Here is a 19,959-nt window from a genome sequence, read left to right as displayed (position 1 = left end):
ATGTCGAAAAAAATAAATAAAATATGAATAATTAAAGATATAATTTTGGATAAGTATTTAAAAATGTACCCTTGAAACTGTTCTTTGATTAGGCTGTTGACTGATTAAAGCTGTTGACACTTCGAAAGTACAAATTTAATTACAAATTCAATGACCCATTAAAAAAATAACGAGTTGTTTACTTTTAAAACATATAAAAATAATTTTAAAACATTTTACTTTAAGTTATGTTATAACCTGTTGCACGATTAAACGGTAAGAAACGGCTGATTTCTCAAGCCGAAAAAACTAAATATATATTCAAAAAAGATATTTCTAAATAATAATTTTACGTTTTGCTATTACTTTTATCATTTCTTGATAAACTCTAACATAGTTCAAATGTATATAGCAGAAAATTTCGTGTTTTGCTTTTAAATTTATCACTTCATGGTATAAAATTTTAACTATAACATAGTATAAAAGTAAATTATAATAAATTTTAAGTATATATAAGTAAGTATCCGCGATAAATTTTGGTTTTCAGTAATTCGCCTTATACCGGTTATTTATCTTCCTTACCTATTTTCTTATTCTCGTACACAGGTTGTGTTAATAACATTTTGTTGAATATAAACAAATAATACACCCAGTTCCACAGCCCATAATAAATGACAAAGTACTTACTTTGCCTTGATGGATGAATTTTAAAAAGTTTGTGTGTCTTGTATATTCCTTCATACGGGATATAGTAATTTAACACAGAATAATTGACTTCAAAAATATACCTCCCTACGCAACATGCAGGTAGCCGAAGCGTAGGATGCATACACTACGTTTGGCCGACAACTACATACTTCCTGAGTTTCCAAGATAACATACGACAGGTTATTTTCTAGATTCTGGGTTGCCGAGTTGATTACCATTGTGTTTTGGATGAAGGAAATTTGGCGTAACGGTTAGAGATGCCCGAACGACGTCGCCAACTAAAGGACCGGTTTTTCCAAAAGAGAAACGCGATTCTATCTAAGAGAAGGTTTATTACTTGATAATTCATATAGGAAGCGTGTATTTTCTATAATAAAAATAAAGAAAACTTTAAAACGAGGATATTTGTGTCGATAAAATGCAGCATTTTCAACTCGTTGTTTATACAAACAAGAGTTGGTCTAGCTTTCTATCAAGGATAATCTAGATAGCGCCCAGACAGTTCGTAAGAGCGAAATAAGAAAACTCTGTATAAGAATATTGAAGAATAAAACTGATACCCGAATAATAAAACTGAACCTGATTAATGAATATCGAAAATAGTGGCAACTACTTTACTTAGAGGAACATTCTCGGTGTTTAACTACGCCAAGTTTCACACCACTTTAGTGTGAAGTAGTTGCCACCATTTTTGGCGTTAAGATACACTAAAAGTTTTTATAGTGTAATGATTGGATTGTCACAGACCAAGTGCCGATCATAATGGTAAAAAGGGGGAGTCTCAAATATGTTAATTAATTAGTATTAACTATAAATTAAGTTACAGAATCAGATACAAAAGCGTGCTTTCTCTGAATAAGCAAACTTTGTTTTTCTACCGATTTGAATTTTTCACTATCAAAATATGGGGGAAAATATGGTTCGGAAGTACTAACTATTAATTAAGTTACAGAATCATGGGAGTAGCTGCAACCTGGAAAACATGGTTCCGAAGTACTAACTATTAAGTTACAGAATCATGGGAGTAGCTGCAACCTGGAAAACATGGTTCCGAAGTACTAACTATTAAGTTACAGAATCATGGGAGTAGCTGCAACCTGGAAAACATGGTTCCGGAGTACTAACTATTAATTAAGTTACAGAATCATGGGAGTAGCTGCAACCTGGAAAACATGGTTCCGAAGTACTAACTATTAATTAAGTTACAGAATCATGGGAGTAGCTGCAACCTGGAAAACATGGTTCCGAAGTACTAACTATTAATTATGTTACAGAATCACGGGAGTAGCTGCAATCTAGAAAACATGGTTCCGAAGTACTAACTATTAATTAAGTTACAGAATCATGGGAGTAGCTGCAACCAAGAAAACGTGGTTCCGAAGTACAAACTATTAATTAAGCTACAGAATCATGTTAGTAGCTTCAACCTGGAAAACATGGTTCTGAAGTACTACCTATTAATAAATTTATAAAATCAAGAGGGTAGCTGTAACCGCGAAAATATGGTTCCGATTGTTAAGTCAGGAGAGTGGCCAAAAGTTTGAGTCCCTTATTTTCACTTTTTGAGTATTTTAATATACCTTGATAAATTTTTGAATCAAAAAATTTCCCACATAATCGAAAAGTTTTGCAAGAAATTATAAATTTACTTTATCCAAAGATAATTCCATATGAAAAAATAACTTAACTAGCTTTTTTATTGAAATATATTGAATTCAATAAAAAAGTTGCAAATATATTGAATTTCATGTATACAGATTTTTATTTCATTTTAAACCACGTGTTTTTAAATGACAAAATAAAAAATGTGCATAAAAATTGGAAGAATAGTTTTAGAGTAATAGAATTTCAAAAATATGGCTTTTTTTGAAATTTTATAGTTCGGAAAATACTCAACCGATTACGCTCAAATGTTTTATTTCGTCATTTAAAATCACTTGGTTTAGAATGGTGTTGATATTTGTATACTTTACTATTCAATGCTTGTGGAAGATTATTAGGTAAAATAAAAAATATATATTTAAAATTATTTTTTATAGGGAATTAGCTTGGGATATATTTGTGTGCAAAAACTTTTCAGCTCGCTCTAAAACAATGAGATATAGCTAACATCGGTTATATAGATATAGCTAACACACAGAAAGTGAAATTAACATTAAGAACTCCAAACTTTCGACAGCTCTTCTAACGAATCTATCGTGACCATATTTACCACATTGCGGTTACTCCTCAATATTTTGATGGTCAAAATCTAAATCCATTGAAAAAAAGACATTTATTCAGAGAAAATGCGTTTAGTGGCTTTTTTTTCTGTAACAAAATTAGTATTTAACATAGTTGAAGTCACCCTTTTTAGCCATTAAGATTGGCATTTAGTGCGTGAAAATCCGAAAATCCAGAGAATATTTAAGATGATAAATTTTTTATTTTTTACACTGCATGTAGAAAAAGTTTTTTAGTTGAAACAAAATTTAAGCCTCTCTGATTCAAACCTCTCTGAAATCATTTTTATTGTTTTAAAAGATCTGTATTTTTGAAATAATAAAATAAATAATAAGTAAATAAATAAGGAGAAATAAATGATAAATTTTAAATAATTAGTGATTTTAAATAAATGATTTTAAATAAATAAGGAGAAAAAGATTTTGAGCTATTATACAGCAAGACATTATTAAATACCATACATTTGAAAATAGTCAGGATTATCAAATGTAATGTAAAGTTAATGCGTAGAAAAATAATTTGACATTTGTATGCTATACTTCTATATCATGCAAAATGAATCATTTAGAGATGCAAAAGAACTAATAAAATTTTTAGAACTAACTTAATTAAAATTTGAGTATATTTAATTTCGTTATTTTGTGATGGAATTTTGAATTTCGTTACAAACTTACTCAAATGGTCAAATTAATTCTTTGTGATAAAATTGAAGCTGATTACAAAACAGCGTTTAACAATCACAAATAGTAAAAAAAAATAATAATAGTAATATTATATAAACCTAAACGCGTTTCAGTGTCACCTAGACACATTTTCATCAGTATATATGTCTTCTATATCGTTCAAACAAAATAAATCATTTAGAGATGCAAAAGAATTAATAAAAATTTTAAACTAACTTTTATTTAAATTTGAGTAAACTTAATTTCGTTATTTTGTGATAGAATTTTCAACTTCATTACAAACTTACTCAAGTAGTTAAATTTATCCATTGTTACAAAACTGAATTGATTACAAAACACCATTTAAAAATCCCAAATAGTAATTTCTTTTTAAACCTAAACGTGTTTCAGTGTCACCTAGACAAACTTTTCTCAGTAGGACAAATGGCAGAAATGGCATTCCAAAGATGGCAGAAATTATATCATCTCTGTTTTGCAATCTCTACCATTTGTCTTAACTGATGAATGTGACACCGCAACACTTTTATTATTAAACAAAATTTATTTTAAAGACAGGGCTATCTTATTGATGTTGTATAGTATAATTAGTAATAATGCGCTGAATAAAATTAATCAATCATAAGTATCGTTATCAAAAATGTCATGTTCAAAACACTTTTTTGAAATAACTTTTTCTAAAAAATCTCACAACCAACTAACATTGCATTAAATACATAACGAGTAATTGTTTAAGTTCATTCTATTATTCTATTATTTTTTTACAATATCTACTTGGGCGATTAAAAGCCAAAAAAGCACTTTTTTTCTCCAATTCAACTTTTCTTTTGGTTTTAAGGAATAAATAAACACGAAAAGATTAAAGTTATCCGACCTGTTTTGAAAGAAACAAGTATAATTAACTCTCGGTTAATTTATAGTGACGTGACATTCAGAAATACCGCATTTCACTTTAAGTTATGAAATCTTCTCATGAGAACTTTCTAAAAATAGAGAAAACTTTAAATTTTGACTTATAATACAGTTTTCTTATTTGTAAGCAAATATACTTTCTCTTTTTGTAATTAAATTAATTTAATAACTTCAAAATATAATATTTAATTTTTTTAATTAATGTGATGATTAAATATTCTAAAAATTAGACATGTTTGTCAAAGGCTGCTACCCTCATAATGCTAAGTTACGGAGGATTTATATACTATTATAATGTATAAATCCTTAAGGATAATTATCCTGCAGGATTATCAATGATTTTAAATATCATACATCTTAGATAATTATCTAAGTATGAAAAAATTAGCTTTCAAATTTTAAAAACTTTACAAACTTTTCATTTACTTTCAAAAATATTTCTTGATATTCTCTAGTTTATTAAAAAATGATTTTTATTAAAAAAAATTTAATAAATAACGCATTTTCTTAATCATTTTCTAAAAACAATCGTGCGCAAACAATTCAAAAATGACCTGTTTTTTAAATAATTTTCTAAATTTTAATTTTAAATTCTCATTTTTGAATAAAAATTAATCAGTTCATGAAATAATTTCAATAAACTATTCTATAGTAATAATTTAACTGTTCTATAAACTATTCTATAGTAATAATGCAAAATTTCAAAGCTAAATCTATGCTTTATTTTTTATCTATAGGAACGAACAGAAATATGTTTATATATTTTTAAAAGATGTTTTTGTGAATATAATACTTTAAGTGACTTCATTTGCATAGTTTGATAATTTTTTTTTCTCTTGAAGATTACTTTTTTCTATTTATCAAAGTCTAAAGAACATCGGCCACATACACACCATTTTTTAAGAAATATATGTAAAATATAGATTTCACAAATTTTACACTACAGTATAATATGTCTTTCTTTCTTTATTTATTTTTTAAATTTAGAACCAGATCATGTAATTTGCTCTTCCATAATTAGCTACATGTAATCATTTCAAAAGATTTTCGTATTATACCAAAATTATAACAATAATTTTCGATTAAATAAATTCCATAATTTTTCAAATATAAGTTTAAAAACGTAATTTACGGTAAAAAAACTAAAACAAAAACAAGATGCTTATAAAGGTTCTATATCCTTTATCAGAAAAAAATTTTTTTTTGAATAAAATGTAGTTACATGAAGTCTATCATCTTGAATCAGTGTGAATTCTTATGAATTAATGTCATCCTTATAAATAAATAAGTTTTTTTTCAAAAGCATTAGATGCGTTATTAAGGTTACTTCCTTTTTCAGAAAAAAATATATTTCGAATAAAAAGAAGTAATTTTAAATCAATTCTTCATTAAATCATAGTAAATCCTTATGATTAAATTATGAACCTGCTCTATGCTTCTTTTCAGATTTAAAGGATTAAAATGTTTTTGGGATTAAAAGTAATTTGGAATCAATGCTTATTAATCAGTGTAAATTCGTAGTAATTTGATTTGTGTATTTCTTATGAATTACTGTAAGGAAAAAAAAATTTCAAAAATATTAGATGTCTTCTTAAGGTCCTATGTCCGTTATTAGAAAAAATATATATATCGAGTAAAAGTCCTTTAAATACCCATGGTTCATATAGATTTTTATAAATCAGTGTGAGAAAAAAAAATTTTTTTTTTAAAGAAACATCAGTTGCTTTTTTAATGTTCTATGCTTTCTTTAAAAAAAATCCTTCATGAAGACACAAATCTATCGTTCATAAAACTATCAGTCATTTTTGGATGACGTGATTTGTAAAAATGTCATTTGAATTTAATCCTTTATAAATCAGTGTAAATACTCATAATTCAACTCAATCCGTATGAATCAGATAAGAAAAAAAAATTTCAAAAATATCAGATGTCTTCTTAAAGTTCTCTGCTCCGTTAAAAAATGGGCCTAAAAGTAGTCATTTGAAGCCAATCCTTTATGAAGACACAAACCTATCATTCATAAAACTATCAACGTCATCATTACTTAAACAGTCATTTTTTGGCGACTTGATTTGCGTCAAGATTGTTAAGTGATTTTTAGAAAATATTAAAAATAATAATTTTAAATCAATGTTTATGAATCAGTTAAAATCCGTAGTAATTTGTTTTAGGGTAAAATACTGATGAATTAATGTAAGAAAAAAAACTTTTTTTTCTAAAATATTCAATAACTTTTTAAGGTTCTCTGCCCATTATTACAAAAAAAATATTTCGTGTAAAAATGTCATTTGAATTTAATCCTTTAAAAAATCAGTGTAAATACTCATAATTCAACTCAATCCTTATAAATCAGATAAGAAAAAAAAAATTTCAAAAATTTCAGATGTCTTTTTAAAATTCGCTGCTCCTTAAAAAAATGGACTTAAAAGTAGTCATTTCAAGCCAATCCTTTATGAAGACACAAATCTATCATTCATTAAACTATCAAAGTCATCATTACTTAAGCAGTTAATTAAAAATTATAATTTGAAATCAATGTTTATGAATCAGTTAAAATTCGTAGTAATTTGATTTAGTGTAAAATCCTTATGAATTAATGTGAGAAAAAAATTTAAATATTCTATGCCTTTTTAAGGTTCTCTGCCCATTATTAGAAAAATAAAATATTGCGTGTTAAAATGTCATTTGAAATTAATCCATTATATATCAATGCAAATACTTGTGATTCAACTCAATCCTTATAAATCGGAGTAAGAAAAAAAAACATCAGATGTCTTTTTAAAGTTCTCTGCTCCGTTAGAAGATGGACCTAAAAGTAGTCATTTAAAGCCAATCCTTTATAAAAACGCAAATCTATTACTCATAAAACTATCAAGGTCATCTTTACTTCAACAAATGATTCAAGTCATTTTTGGACGACGTGATTTGCGTCAAGATTGTTAAATGGTTTTTACTCTGAAATTATTTCCATGAATAAAGCATGTTTAGAAAGTAAAATTCATTAATAATCTTTTTGGAAAAATAATTTATGAACTTAAGTAGATAACAGGATCTACAGGTTAGAGTCTACGGACTAATAATTATCTGCTTCGGAAAACAATTAATTTTCTGATGAGGATTTCCCTTTTAACAAGACATACATAACATAAAAAATGTATTACTGAAAGTATAAAAATGAAATAAGTAATTAAAATATCGCTGAGCAATTATGCACCTGCCTTTCTCCACCTTACTTCCGAAAAAAATAAAAAATAAAAGGAATCCAAATGAAAATAAGATGTTTATGCTGTGCTATGCTGTGTGTGGTAGTGTTAAATGTCATAAGCTTGCTATACAAAATCCTCTTCAATTTATTCTCCTGTTTTATAATATTTAAATATGAGAAATTATTTACTAAAATATAATTAATTTATATAAATTTCGATTAATACCTTTTGGAAAATGCTTGGAAAATCACGAATAATGTAAAAAGAAATTTAAAAAAAAATTTATATTTTTGAAATATTGCTGTGTTATTATCCTTTAAATTTGTTGGTTCCCTAATGTTTAAATTGTGTGGTTTTTTAAGAAAGTGGATATATTTAAATAATTTTTTAAAAGAATTTTAAAGATCTATATTTTAAAATTTTCTACAAGATTGTTGTTCAATAATATCAAAAACAGTTGTTTTTAAACTACCGTAAACCGGAGCGAGTCTACCCATCCAGGGGCGAGTCTACCCATTTCAGTTTCATTTAATTTTCACTATTTTAAATTGCAAATAAAAAAAATTTTAGCGACGGAGGACTTAGTTCAGACTCTAAGGAAGATGGCGCTGTAGTAGTTTGATCCGTTTTTATTTATTTGGTGTCTTTTTAACCGACCTGTTCAAACGTCTTTTGAGAGATTTGTATTGAAAATCAGCAAACTTTTAGTTGGTGCTCCGTAAGTATATTATTATTATTACTATTTTCACTTTGGTTAAGTGATAAACTTATCTAAGACTAAGATTACATTAATTTTATATGAAATAAAAAACAAAAAGAATGTAAGTTTTGCTGTTGTAAACAAAAAGCCAGAATTCGCGGGGCGAGTCTACCCATTGGTATTTAGTTTTAATGAAGTATAATAATATAATTTAGAACTTTGTTTATATTAAAATTAAGTCATTTTAAATGAATTTGAGTACATTATTTTAATTCTGCATTGATAAATTTATCATTAATAAGAAAATTTATAGGTTAAATATAAATGTAAATATAAAATATGTTTATTTTACCTATTTTTTCAATTTTTATATTACGAAATTAACTTTTTTTATTTAATGCAAGTTAAATAAATTATTATTTATTATTACAGATGGTTTGAAATTATATTCGCAAAACAAATGGATTTAAATGTTACAAAAAAATGCCCCCTGAATTTTGTTAATAATCTTTAGTTATTATTATTTATTAATTATTTAATTGTGAATTTATATTAATTTTAATTTATTTTTTTCAACAATAATCAGAAAAATTTTTTATTTTATAATGTTAATGATTATAAAAACAAAACTGTGATCAAAATGTGATAATCGATCAAATACTCAATTTGTGTTATTTTATGAATAAAAAAATGGAATATATAATAAAGTTATGAATTTTGCTTCATAAATATCCTATATAGTAACTAAAATAACAATTTAATAGTAAAATTTGATTATTTACAATGTTAACATTCATTTTAGTAGAATGGGTAGACTCGCCCCATACGAGAGATTTGTCAGCAGTTCTATAAAAATATACAGTAACAGCGTAACTGTTAGTATTTTCTAAAATCGATTTCACAGCTTTAAAGAGGGATAAATAGCGATTCCGAAACACCTATTAAAAGCCTTTTTTCTTTAATATTTACAAAAGTTTGACCACTTGAAAGTTGACAAACTGAAAAAAATGGGTAGACTCGCCCCGGTTTACGGTATCGTCCTTAATAATGTGAATATCAATGAGCAAAAATTTAATCGATATTTTTATTAAAGCGTCACTATTTGAGGTTGCTCAATCCTAACGACAACAACAGGCTTTAAAAAGTTGTGGTTTTTCAATAATGCATATTGTCAAATAATAAATAAATAAATATTTTAAAACCGAATTTTTTTTTCAATTTTAATGTAGTGTTACTTTTTAAGGTTGTTTTCAAATATCAACAACCGTCTTTAATGCCACGCTGAAGGAAAAAAGTATACACTGAAGTAGCAGAATAAGGTAAAAATTTATCGCGTTTCTGGCTCTATGGAAACACCAAAAAGTTTGGTAATTTTTACCGAAACACTTTAGTAAAATTAACAATAAAATATGGTTTTTTAGCATGTGATAAAATTTGTTAAATGCTTTAAATTTAGTAATTTTATTATGATACTTTAGGGCATGGTACAAAAACCATTTATTTGGTTAAATTTATACTTTTCAATTTTGTATTTCTTACTAAATGTGTGGTAATGAGGATAATAATTTGAAAAAGCTAGAATTTCCAAAAAATCGTTACCATATGGACGGAAAACTACTATATGGATAGTTTAAAAACCATATATTTTGATTTTATTACTAGAATTATACTTTTTATTTATTTATTTTTTTTCCAAAAAGGTCATTAATATTTAGAACTGTAATTTTACAAGAATTTTTTTCTCCGCGCACGGTCGCTTAAGGCTCAAATATGCATCATAGTTTCAGCAAAAAAAAAAATTACTAAAACGTTTCTAAAACTTATTACGCAGTTACTAAGAAACTATAATATTGAAATATAGGTAATTAGATATTATTCCAAGTAAAAAGTTAGCGAAAAAATATTTACCCTTCACTCCACGAAACTAAACAATATATAAACAGCTCACAACTTTTTTATTGTTCATTCATCTGCTTTCGACATTCGGTTTGTTTTTTAATTTTACTTCTAAAATCTAAATCACATATAAGTAGCATAATTGCAAGGTACTTTGAAATAATTTCACTATTATAGGGAAGCAACTGACAACTTTTCGTCGAATGTCATTATTTCTGTTTTTATTTGTCGAGATTTTTCTAGACTCGTTTATTTTCTTATTCAAATTGTATAACTGTTTGACACTTTAATAATAAAATTGGCAGTCTTGCATCCTTTTGCTTATAATTTCCATTTTTGAAATATTTTTATCTTCATATACATTTTTATAATTTGATAGTTTTTCGTGATGTATGTATTTCTTTAAGCCTAATTTTAAAAGCATTTTATAGCCAAAAATACTTAAATATAATAATTTAGCACTAACAAATTTACATACTACAAAATTTTTGTTGTTTCAGAAAATACATAACCTACTGGTAGCAAAGTTCATGTATTATTTTTATCAATTACACTGAGAAAAAATTATGATCAAAACTACCAGAATATGTTAAATTTTAACTTAGCTCTTTGGGATCACAGAAAAGCTCCGTAATTTACCGAATTACTTTGATAATATTAACTATAAAGTATGGTTTTATAATACGTGATAATATTTGATAAATAAAGTAAAATTTGGTATTTATCATAGTACCTTAAAACATAGGTTCTCAAACTTTTTAAGCTCCCCGCCCATTTTGAAAGATAAAAAATTTCAACACCGGTCACCCATATAAAAGTTTCTAACCAGAAGTTTAAACAATTAAATTTAAAAAAAAAAACGCTTTTTCAAAAATTCTTTAACATATTTTTTTAACATTTTGCTATTTCACTTTTATTCTTTTCGTTATTTCATTGAAAATTTTTATTGACCAATTAATTTATATTTCAACATTTCATTAGCCAATTCTTAATTTTTAATACAAATGTTATATGTATAATTATAATTGTTTTATATAAATGTTTTATATTGATAAATGTAAAAAGAATTAAATTATTTCCTCACACAGTATGAAAGAACTATTTTAAATGCTCATATCTTTTGCAATACTTAAAGAACTTTTTTCAAATTTTAAAAATATAATCTTATTATTAATTAAAATTTGCTCCAAAAAATTTGTTTAATTTTATTGAACGTTTTTACAGTTATAGTAAAAAAAGTAACAAAATTTTTTTAACAAAAATATCTGTTTATTTCCACAAATATAATTTAGCTAGGCTTATAAAATTTTATGTAATAATTGCACATAATAATTTATGTAATAGATACAAGTTTATTGATATGTTTCCTGACATAGGGTGTTCAAAAACGCTTTTTTCGGTCATAATTTATTACCGTTCTCTCAAACATTCGAAAACTTCACATTTTATTGATAATTATGATAAATCACTTCAGCTAAACAGGTCTAAAGTTATAAAATAATCCTCTTAAGTATTTTTTGAGAAATTAAAAAAAAAAAAAAAAACGCTGAAAACTGAAAGTAGCTTTTTCAGTTATTATAGGGTAATGTATCTTCACGTCATCAGCAGCCACTATGCTAAAACATACAATCCTAATTTTAGTTTTGAACTTTGAGCATTGAACTTTTCTTCTAACACTGTTTTTTTTAAAATTCTAAAGCTTTATCAATTATTCTGCTAAACCCATTGTTTCTGAACAACGGCTTACTTTTGTCTCCAATTCCCTTTCTTTGAAAATTCCTCTAATTATATGTAATTATAACATTTATTATTTATTAGCATAATTATAACATTTGCGATTTTCATTGATTAGACATTATCAGTGAATAATGTTCAGTAAATCATCCATTAATTTGTAATTGGAATATAATATCTGCTAAGAAATAAGGCGATGGTAAAAGAATTTTTACTAATTTAACAATTTAAATTTCCTAGATAAACATAAGCTTTTTTAATATAGTGTTTATTTAAAAATTGACTGAAGCAGAAATATTTCTAACCCTTTTCATATTTCCAGCGATTCTGCTTAGCACAAAACGCGAAACGAAGGTTATGATGTATTTCCTGAGATGCGTAAAATGCATCCCCAAGGATGAATAAAGTGTGTCCTCTAGGACGCGTAAAAAAATCATGATGCTTCTCTTAGGACGCTTTTTAGGCATCCTCCGGGACACATAAAATTTTATTAAGCGTCCCCTGGGACGTTTTAAAAAATGGTATAGCATCCTTTGAGACACGCAATTTTATTATATTCAACTTTAATTTTGCATCAATTTTAATTTATATTCTATCATCTAATTTCAATTCTACATCACCAAACCAAAAAAATAAATAAAGATAACAAATCTATAAAAAATAAAAAGGAAAAACAGGAATAAAAATTATTTTTCAATAACTGCAGGAAAAACTGAATTCTGAGTATCAAATGACATAGGCGCTTCTTCTTAATACTATAGGTGTTTGATCAGTCTAAAGCTTTAATTGTTCAAAATTAGTCTTTTCTTAATTTGAAATTAATTGTCTTAGCTTTCAATAAATAAAATAATTATAAATGCGCATATTTATAATTGATGAAGAAGTAGAGAATTTATCGTCTGCTAAATATCGCGGCTAATTTTTTATCTTTTGCTATAACCTTTTTCTTTAATCTTATATTTGTTGAGTTTAAAAAAAATCTCTGAGATTTGTTTGCCTCACCTTTCTCTACGTTCTTTAACTTTTAAAATATCGCTTGGAGTGCTAATTTATTTCGCTTAGAACTTCAAAATTTTTGAAGATTTAGAGCATTGGTTCCCAACCTTTAACTCAACAACCGCTTTACAAGTCAAAATTTTTTCAACGTTCCCATCTCATACAAACGTTTCAAAACAAAAATTTATTAAACAAATTAGAAAACAAATTTAAAATTCCTTCACATTTTTGTAATGTGTCAATTATAATCATATCGTTATGTCATTGAAAATTCCTAATAACCAATGAATTTTTATTTCAACTTTTATTTAGTTTTCTTTTAAAGTAGCCTTCACGTAAAATTTTCAAATGCATGTAAATAAATTCGATATATAACCTATCTATTTTAACAATGAACTAATTATCAATCAATTTAAATATTAAACTTCATATTTGTATGGGTCTATGAAAAATAATGAATATATAAAATTGTGATCCTTCAATGCTTCCGGTAAGTGTACAAAGCCAAACGTTATTAACGATTAATTCAGACAGTTATAATTTATAAGCTAACTGTAGCAAATTCGAAGTTTTCAGAAAAAGAAAAGAAAAAAAGGGAACAAAAAAAGTTTAAATACTTTAAATCTCCTTCAAAGAAACGATTTTTTTCGAGAAAAAAAATGCTCTTAATTAATCTATCTTAAAAATGCTCTTAAAGTATTACAGTTGCTGAGGTAAATTTGTGTCCAATGCTTTTATGATGGTCAAATAGAAGGGAATTTAATTCATAAAAAATATTACATGAAGTAAATACTACATAATTCTTAAATGGAGAATGGCAAAATATTAAGTAACGAATAACAGAATTTGAAATCTAATTGCTCTTGTAATATTTTACAGACCAAATTTGTCTTAATTAGAAGAGGTTAAAATGTCGGGCCATTTGAATTAATGAAAGAGATATATGGAAGTAAGAAGAAAAAAATATCTGTGGATTTAGAAACTTTTAGATGTTTCAAATTAATATTAAGACATCTATTGATGTATAATTTGTATGTAGCGTCTATTGAAACAACGCAAATTGAAACTACGTTGAAAATTATTCAGTTTCTGATTTTTGTCTATTGATAAATTTTATCACCGTGGCTTTTTCAGAGAAATGCACTGAAATTTGGTCTATCCATAAAACATGGAGATGCAAGCAGTGGACTTTGGCAATTAAAACTTTTAATCAGACATAATTTCTGTATAATGTCCGTCTCAAAATTGTTTCTAATGATATAGATAACGATATAAAGAGGAACAACACTCATTTTTACATTATAATTAGAACAGGGTACTATTCTTAACAATGGCAAATACCTATTTCCTTTCGATTTTTGAAGTGGAGTTTAAAATAACTTTTGAACTGGTTTATTTTAGAAAGCCAAGCTCGATAGTTATTGCCTTTCCACAAATTAACTTGAGGAATTAACAATCATTTTCAAATTTGAACTAATTTGCATTCATATAGATGTAAGAAAACAGTTATTCATCATTAAAATTTCGTTAATTTACAAAATCAATTTTTGAATGTGAATGACAAAAAATTATATCTACTTTTTGTGGATTATATATTTCAGTACAAATATAATTCTGATAATCTAACAGATTTTTTTTAATAACGATTAGACCGTTTTTTTTTTGTTTTTTTTTTTTAATAATTTAAAAATACTAAAATAAAATATAGTTTTGCTTAAAATCAAAGAGTTGGAATTAAATATATAAAAGGGACACAGGTTACCCATCTGTGTCAAAGCTTTAGTGGATAGGATATCTTACATTTGTGTTATAGTATAACATGCTTAAAATAAGCATTTCACTTATTTTAAATGTTATTTTAACATTTTTAAACAATCGCAATTAATTGTCTGATCAATTTGTATTTATTTAATATATTTTTAATAACTAGATAAAATTCTACTTACGTATGTGCGAGGCATATCTATTTAAATATTTGAAGGAAATATTTCTAACCAATATCCGTAAAAGCCTAATAAGTAACCTTAACCTTCAATTGAAATCTACGCAAAAGGAAATTTAGTTTCCTCTGTCTCGATGAAAAAAGGATGTTACGTATTGGGTGGAAGAATTCATAAAATAAATTCTAAAAATATGCTTTTCCAGAACATTGATTTTAAAAAAAAATATTCTAGTTGAAAAGAAAGTAAATTTTTTTCCTCGGTAATACACCTTCAAATCTGTTATATTAGTTAATAATTAAAATTATATTCTTTAACATTAAAAATTAATCGTAATGTTGTAAAAACTAACACAATAGTATACTTAAGAGTAACACGCATACATTTATGAATAGGAATTCATGGATTTATATACCATAAATTATGTTAATAATAATATATGATGAAATATCATCATATGAATCTCCTTCTGAGATCAGAGCTTTAAATAAATTCAAAAAAGACGATTTCTGTCTCAGAAATATCTAGCTTACAAGGGAAACTAGGGAAGTGTGACTCGCCAATTTTGAAATAAACTAGTGGGATGTATGCCTTATGAGGAATAATTTTAGGGGGCAACATTCGTTTCGGCCCATAGAAGGTCCTGTGAGAGATAAAAAATAATTCAATATATAGAAAAATCGGTATTTTATTACTTCAATGCAGACTATTAGTTATTGTAATTGTCTCATACTCCAATTAATTTGTAATTAATTGGTTAATTAATTAATTTTCTAAGTAATAAATTAATTAGCAAATTACCTAATTAATAAAATTATTAATTGATTTGCAATTACATACTCCAATTGATTTGGAAAATTTTTTGAAAAAAAAAAAATTTATGTCAATTTTTAAATTTTTTTTTTAAATTAACCTAACAGGTTTTTCTGAAAAACTAGAGATACATAAAATGTTCGAAATCAATTTTGACAATAAATATGCATTATATAGTACGTGAAAGTAACACAAAATTAATTGGAGTATGAGATAATTACAATAACTAATAGTCTGCATTGAAGTAATAAAATACCGATTTTTCTATATATTGAATTATTTATCTCTCATAGGACCTTCTATGGGCCGAAACGAATGTTGCCCCCTAAAATTCCTCATAAGGCATACATCCCACAAGTTTATTTCAAAATTGGCGAGTCACACTTCCCTAGTTTCCCTTGTTAGAAGAAAGTAAACTCATACTCATAAATGCAATAAAATACTTTAAAGAAAACCAATTAGCTGAACGTAATTTAACTTTTTTGGGGTATTTTTATTAATTACAAAAGAATTATAAATTTATTTTATATATTTATAATTTTTTATGCAATTATTAAAAATAAATAGCATTTTTTGCACATTGTTGGATATTTTTTTTTGTATTTTTTAAATGTAGAACCATGAAACAAAATCCACTTGAACAAAACACTGAGAAAAAAAAGTATGATCAAAACAACCAGAATATGGGAAAATTTACTGTGCTTCAGGCTTTATGGGGACACCAAAATTCTCGGTCATTTTTAACGAAGCGCTTTGGTATTTATTTTGATAAAATTAACAATAAAATATGGTTTTTTTAATATGTGACAAAATTTGCTAATTTTATCATGATAGCATGGTATAAAAACCATTTATTTGTTTAAATTTACGTTTCAGCTTCGTATTTTTTGCTAAATGTGTAGTAATAAGGTCTATAATTTTGAAAATACTATTTGGTAAAGCGTTAATATATGAACGGAAAAATTACCAAATAAACGGTAAATATTGTATATTTTGACTTTTTTTAACCAGAATTCTGTTCTTTTTTTAAACCAGAAATGTCATCACTATACAGTGCAGTAATTTTACCAGTTTTTTGTTCTCCTTGTGGTTAATTTGATGTTAAATGGCTCTTAAGAAGTTAAATTTTCGGGAAAATGCAGATATAGTATTTTCAACATCAACATATATCTAGTGCTAATATTCCTATGTAAATCTGAAACGCATTTTGCCAAAAGTCAAAAAAATAATCACAATTGGGATAACAAATTGATATTGAAATGTGAAAAATAGTTATCAAAACTTGACGTATTATTAACGAGGATGACGAGATTAAAAAAATTAAAACAGCAGAAGTAACTGAAAAGAGGTGAAAGGTGATTATTAAAACCATTTTTAAATTTCATAGTACAATCAATCTGGTCTTTAAGGTTTCTAAACCAGTCTTCTAAAGTAAGTAAGTGATTCGTCAGATTTTTATTAACGTTTAAGGCATTTAATTTGCTGATATTTGCTCCACAAATTGATATTTTCTTAATATTTTATATCCGTCGTTGAACAGTTGACCAAATTTTGGGTTTACGATTACCAATGTTAAACTCCGAAGACTTGTAATTTTGAACCAATCCAGAAGACAAGGACACTTCTGAATCAGTACCCCCAGAGGTATTTTGCTATGGGAACACGGAGGACGTTGCGACTCAACAGATTTAACGTACATCAGTCACCATTTACTACACGGGGTGTCTTCGGCTGGCAGGGATCGAACCCACGAACTCTTGGACATGGGCCCAGTGCCCTACCAACCAGGCTACCCCGGCATTTGTATTTTGACACATAAAATTACATTCTTTTAAATGATATAAAAATTTGTAACCTTACAATTTAATTTTTTTGGAAATATTATTAAAAAAAATACTAAAAATAATTATTAAAAATTGATTTTTTGCATTGAATTACTTTTAGAAAAACGAATATATAATTGTTTGCAAAAAACTTCGATTCCCTCAAAAACTTCTCCAAATATGGTAAAATACACATAAAGTAAAATTAAGATTAAGGGGTCTAAGCTGTGGACCACTCTCCTAACTAAACTATTTGGGACATATTTAAGTTATGTATTATGAAATGTATGCAAAATGATATATTAATATATTAACTATTGAAATTTATCAAATAAAGAAAAACGCGTATGTTCACCTTATTTCTTTACTATTAAAACAATTATTATTAGGTATTGCCTCATAATTATATTCTTCTTTCCGTTGAAGCTATGATGTTGTAGTGCTATGCCTTTTAGTTTTCATTAACATTTTTTTAAAAATATTATAAACTTTCAATTATACTCAGATCAATAATTTAAATAAACTAAAAAATTCCGAATTAAATTACAGTATGAAGTACCGGCACTTTCGGTGCATCATTCGTAAAATAAATTTTACCATAAAATACATATTTACCGTCAAATATCATGCTGTAATTTTTACAGTAATATTTATTTAATTAGATTGATTCAGTGATTCTATGGTAATTATTACTGTAAAAATTATGGTATATCAGATTTTTTTATTCCGTAACATATTCCGGTAAAAATGAATTTTATGGTAAAAAGTACTGGCACCTTGAGTACCTGAACTTTTTCAAAATAATGTTTCTACAAAAAATGTTTAAGAAAACCAAAAATCATAGCAATTGCAGAATGTAATTATTTATAAAACAATTCTAAATTGTTTTGAAAAACAAAAATAAGATAAACATGCACGTTTTTCTTTATTTGAGCAATATGAATACTGAATATAATAATATATCATTTTAAATACAGATCATAACTACATAAATTAAACATTATAGTGTTTAAGTTATATAATATGATATATTCCATTTTTAAGGTTTATACGAACATTATAAATTACACTCTCCAAAAATTGCTCAAACTTTAATCTTAAAATCTGTACCATGCGGCGTAATACAGTGAAAATTTGTTGTAGCTCTAATAAGATATTAAAATGAACCATGTTTCAGTTAAAGTTGAGCCATAGTATTATGTAATAATGTTTATGCAGTTAAATAATATATTCAACGTTCAACTTAGCACTATATTAAGATTGCAAGAAATTAATAAGATATTCCTTACTTCGAACAAGAAATTTAGTCAAGTGAAGTTATCCAGAAATTCAAATCAAAGGTTTTAATCCTATATTAAATTTTATAACTTTTACATACAAAACAACATATAATGCTATATAAAACTCAATTGAAAAAATTTATTTATAGTTACTGTGCTCACCATAGTACATGATTCCTTTCTGATTTTCTTGCTTGACCAAAATCGCATAACTGCTGGTACATACTTGCACATGAAATCTAAAATCATAGTAATAAAACTACCAGATTCTAAAGTCTTGTATTATGTCATTTAAAAATCATTAACCTTGAAATATCTTTCCATCTTGATATGCCTAGTCTAGAGATCAGAACTTTCTCAGTTTCATATCAGAACACGATATACTCAAATCTTGCTTTTAAGATTATATTTCCTGTATTCATGTTCACATTTTGGGCACCTAAAGAAATTTCAGAAGTTTCTTAACCACCCATCATGGTTGTGATAAAGAATACCTAGGCGTATGTTAAAAGCATTTTGGAATGAACCGAAACTTGTTGAACGGCTTTCTTAAGTCGAGTTCAAGGGTGGTGGTTTGAGAATGGGTGTATTGACATAAAGGTTTTTTTGTGTTTTGCTCATCTTCTTTTTCTTAGGCAATGTGAGCAAGTTTGCTGAGATAAACGAGACTGGCGACTGACTCTGATTTTCTAGAAGAATTGAACTCGAGGAATTTCGGTTAGGTAATAGGTGGGGGGTGCCTTTGAGGACAATGTTGTGGGTGTTTTCATTTTCTATTTAAACAAAGAGTCTTATAAATTTACACTATTGCTACCTCATTCTATGCATACCCGTTTTTTGATCAAAAAGTGTCTCTTGATATCTTTGCGATTAAGTGCAAAATATTGTCATAACTGTGGCATTATCGGAATTTAAAATTGTCAACTAAATATAAGAAAAAGATAAATGAGATAATCTCCATGAACATTTCGATTAGGTAATAGGTGAGGTGGGGGGGGGTACCTTGTTGTGGGTATTGTTATCTTCTTTTTAAACAAAGATTCTTATAAATTTACACTATTCCTACCTC

General features: G+C 26.4%; 1 protein-coding gene across 3 annotated transcripts in view; it reads right to left on the bottom strand.

Annotated features, from left to right (window-relative positions):
• The window catches only part of Btk (tyrosine-protein kinase Btk29A), a 92,820-nt gene extending 73,214 nt beyond the window's left edge, over positions 1-19,606 (bottom strand). The window contains exon 1 of one of the 3 annotated variants that reach the window (XM_016049392.4): positions 19,053-19,606. In XM_016049392.4, the coding sequence (XP_015904878.1) occupies positions 19,053-19,139 (87 nt within the window). In that variant the 5' untranslated portion in view covers positions 19,140-19,606. Of the gene's footprint in view, positions 1-666; positions 973-14,980; positions 15,084-19,052 lie in introns of those variants that run through there. The other 2 variants (XM_016049395.4, XM_016049393.3) reach the window with 2 other exon arrangements.
• Between the last annotated feature and the right edge of the window lie 353 nt (positions 19,607-19,959).

This window comes from Parasteatoda tepidariorum, chromosome 12, assembly GCF_982258835.1.
Source record: "Parasteatoda tepidariorum strain Cologne lab strain chromosome 12, Ptep-v5.0, whole genome shotgun sequence".
Classification (NCBI taxonomy): Eukaryota; Metazoa; Arthropoda; class Arachnida; order Araneae; family Theridiidae; genus Parasteatoda; species Parasteatoda tepidariorum.
This window is presented reverse-complemented; position numbering and strand designations above follow the sequence as displayed.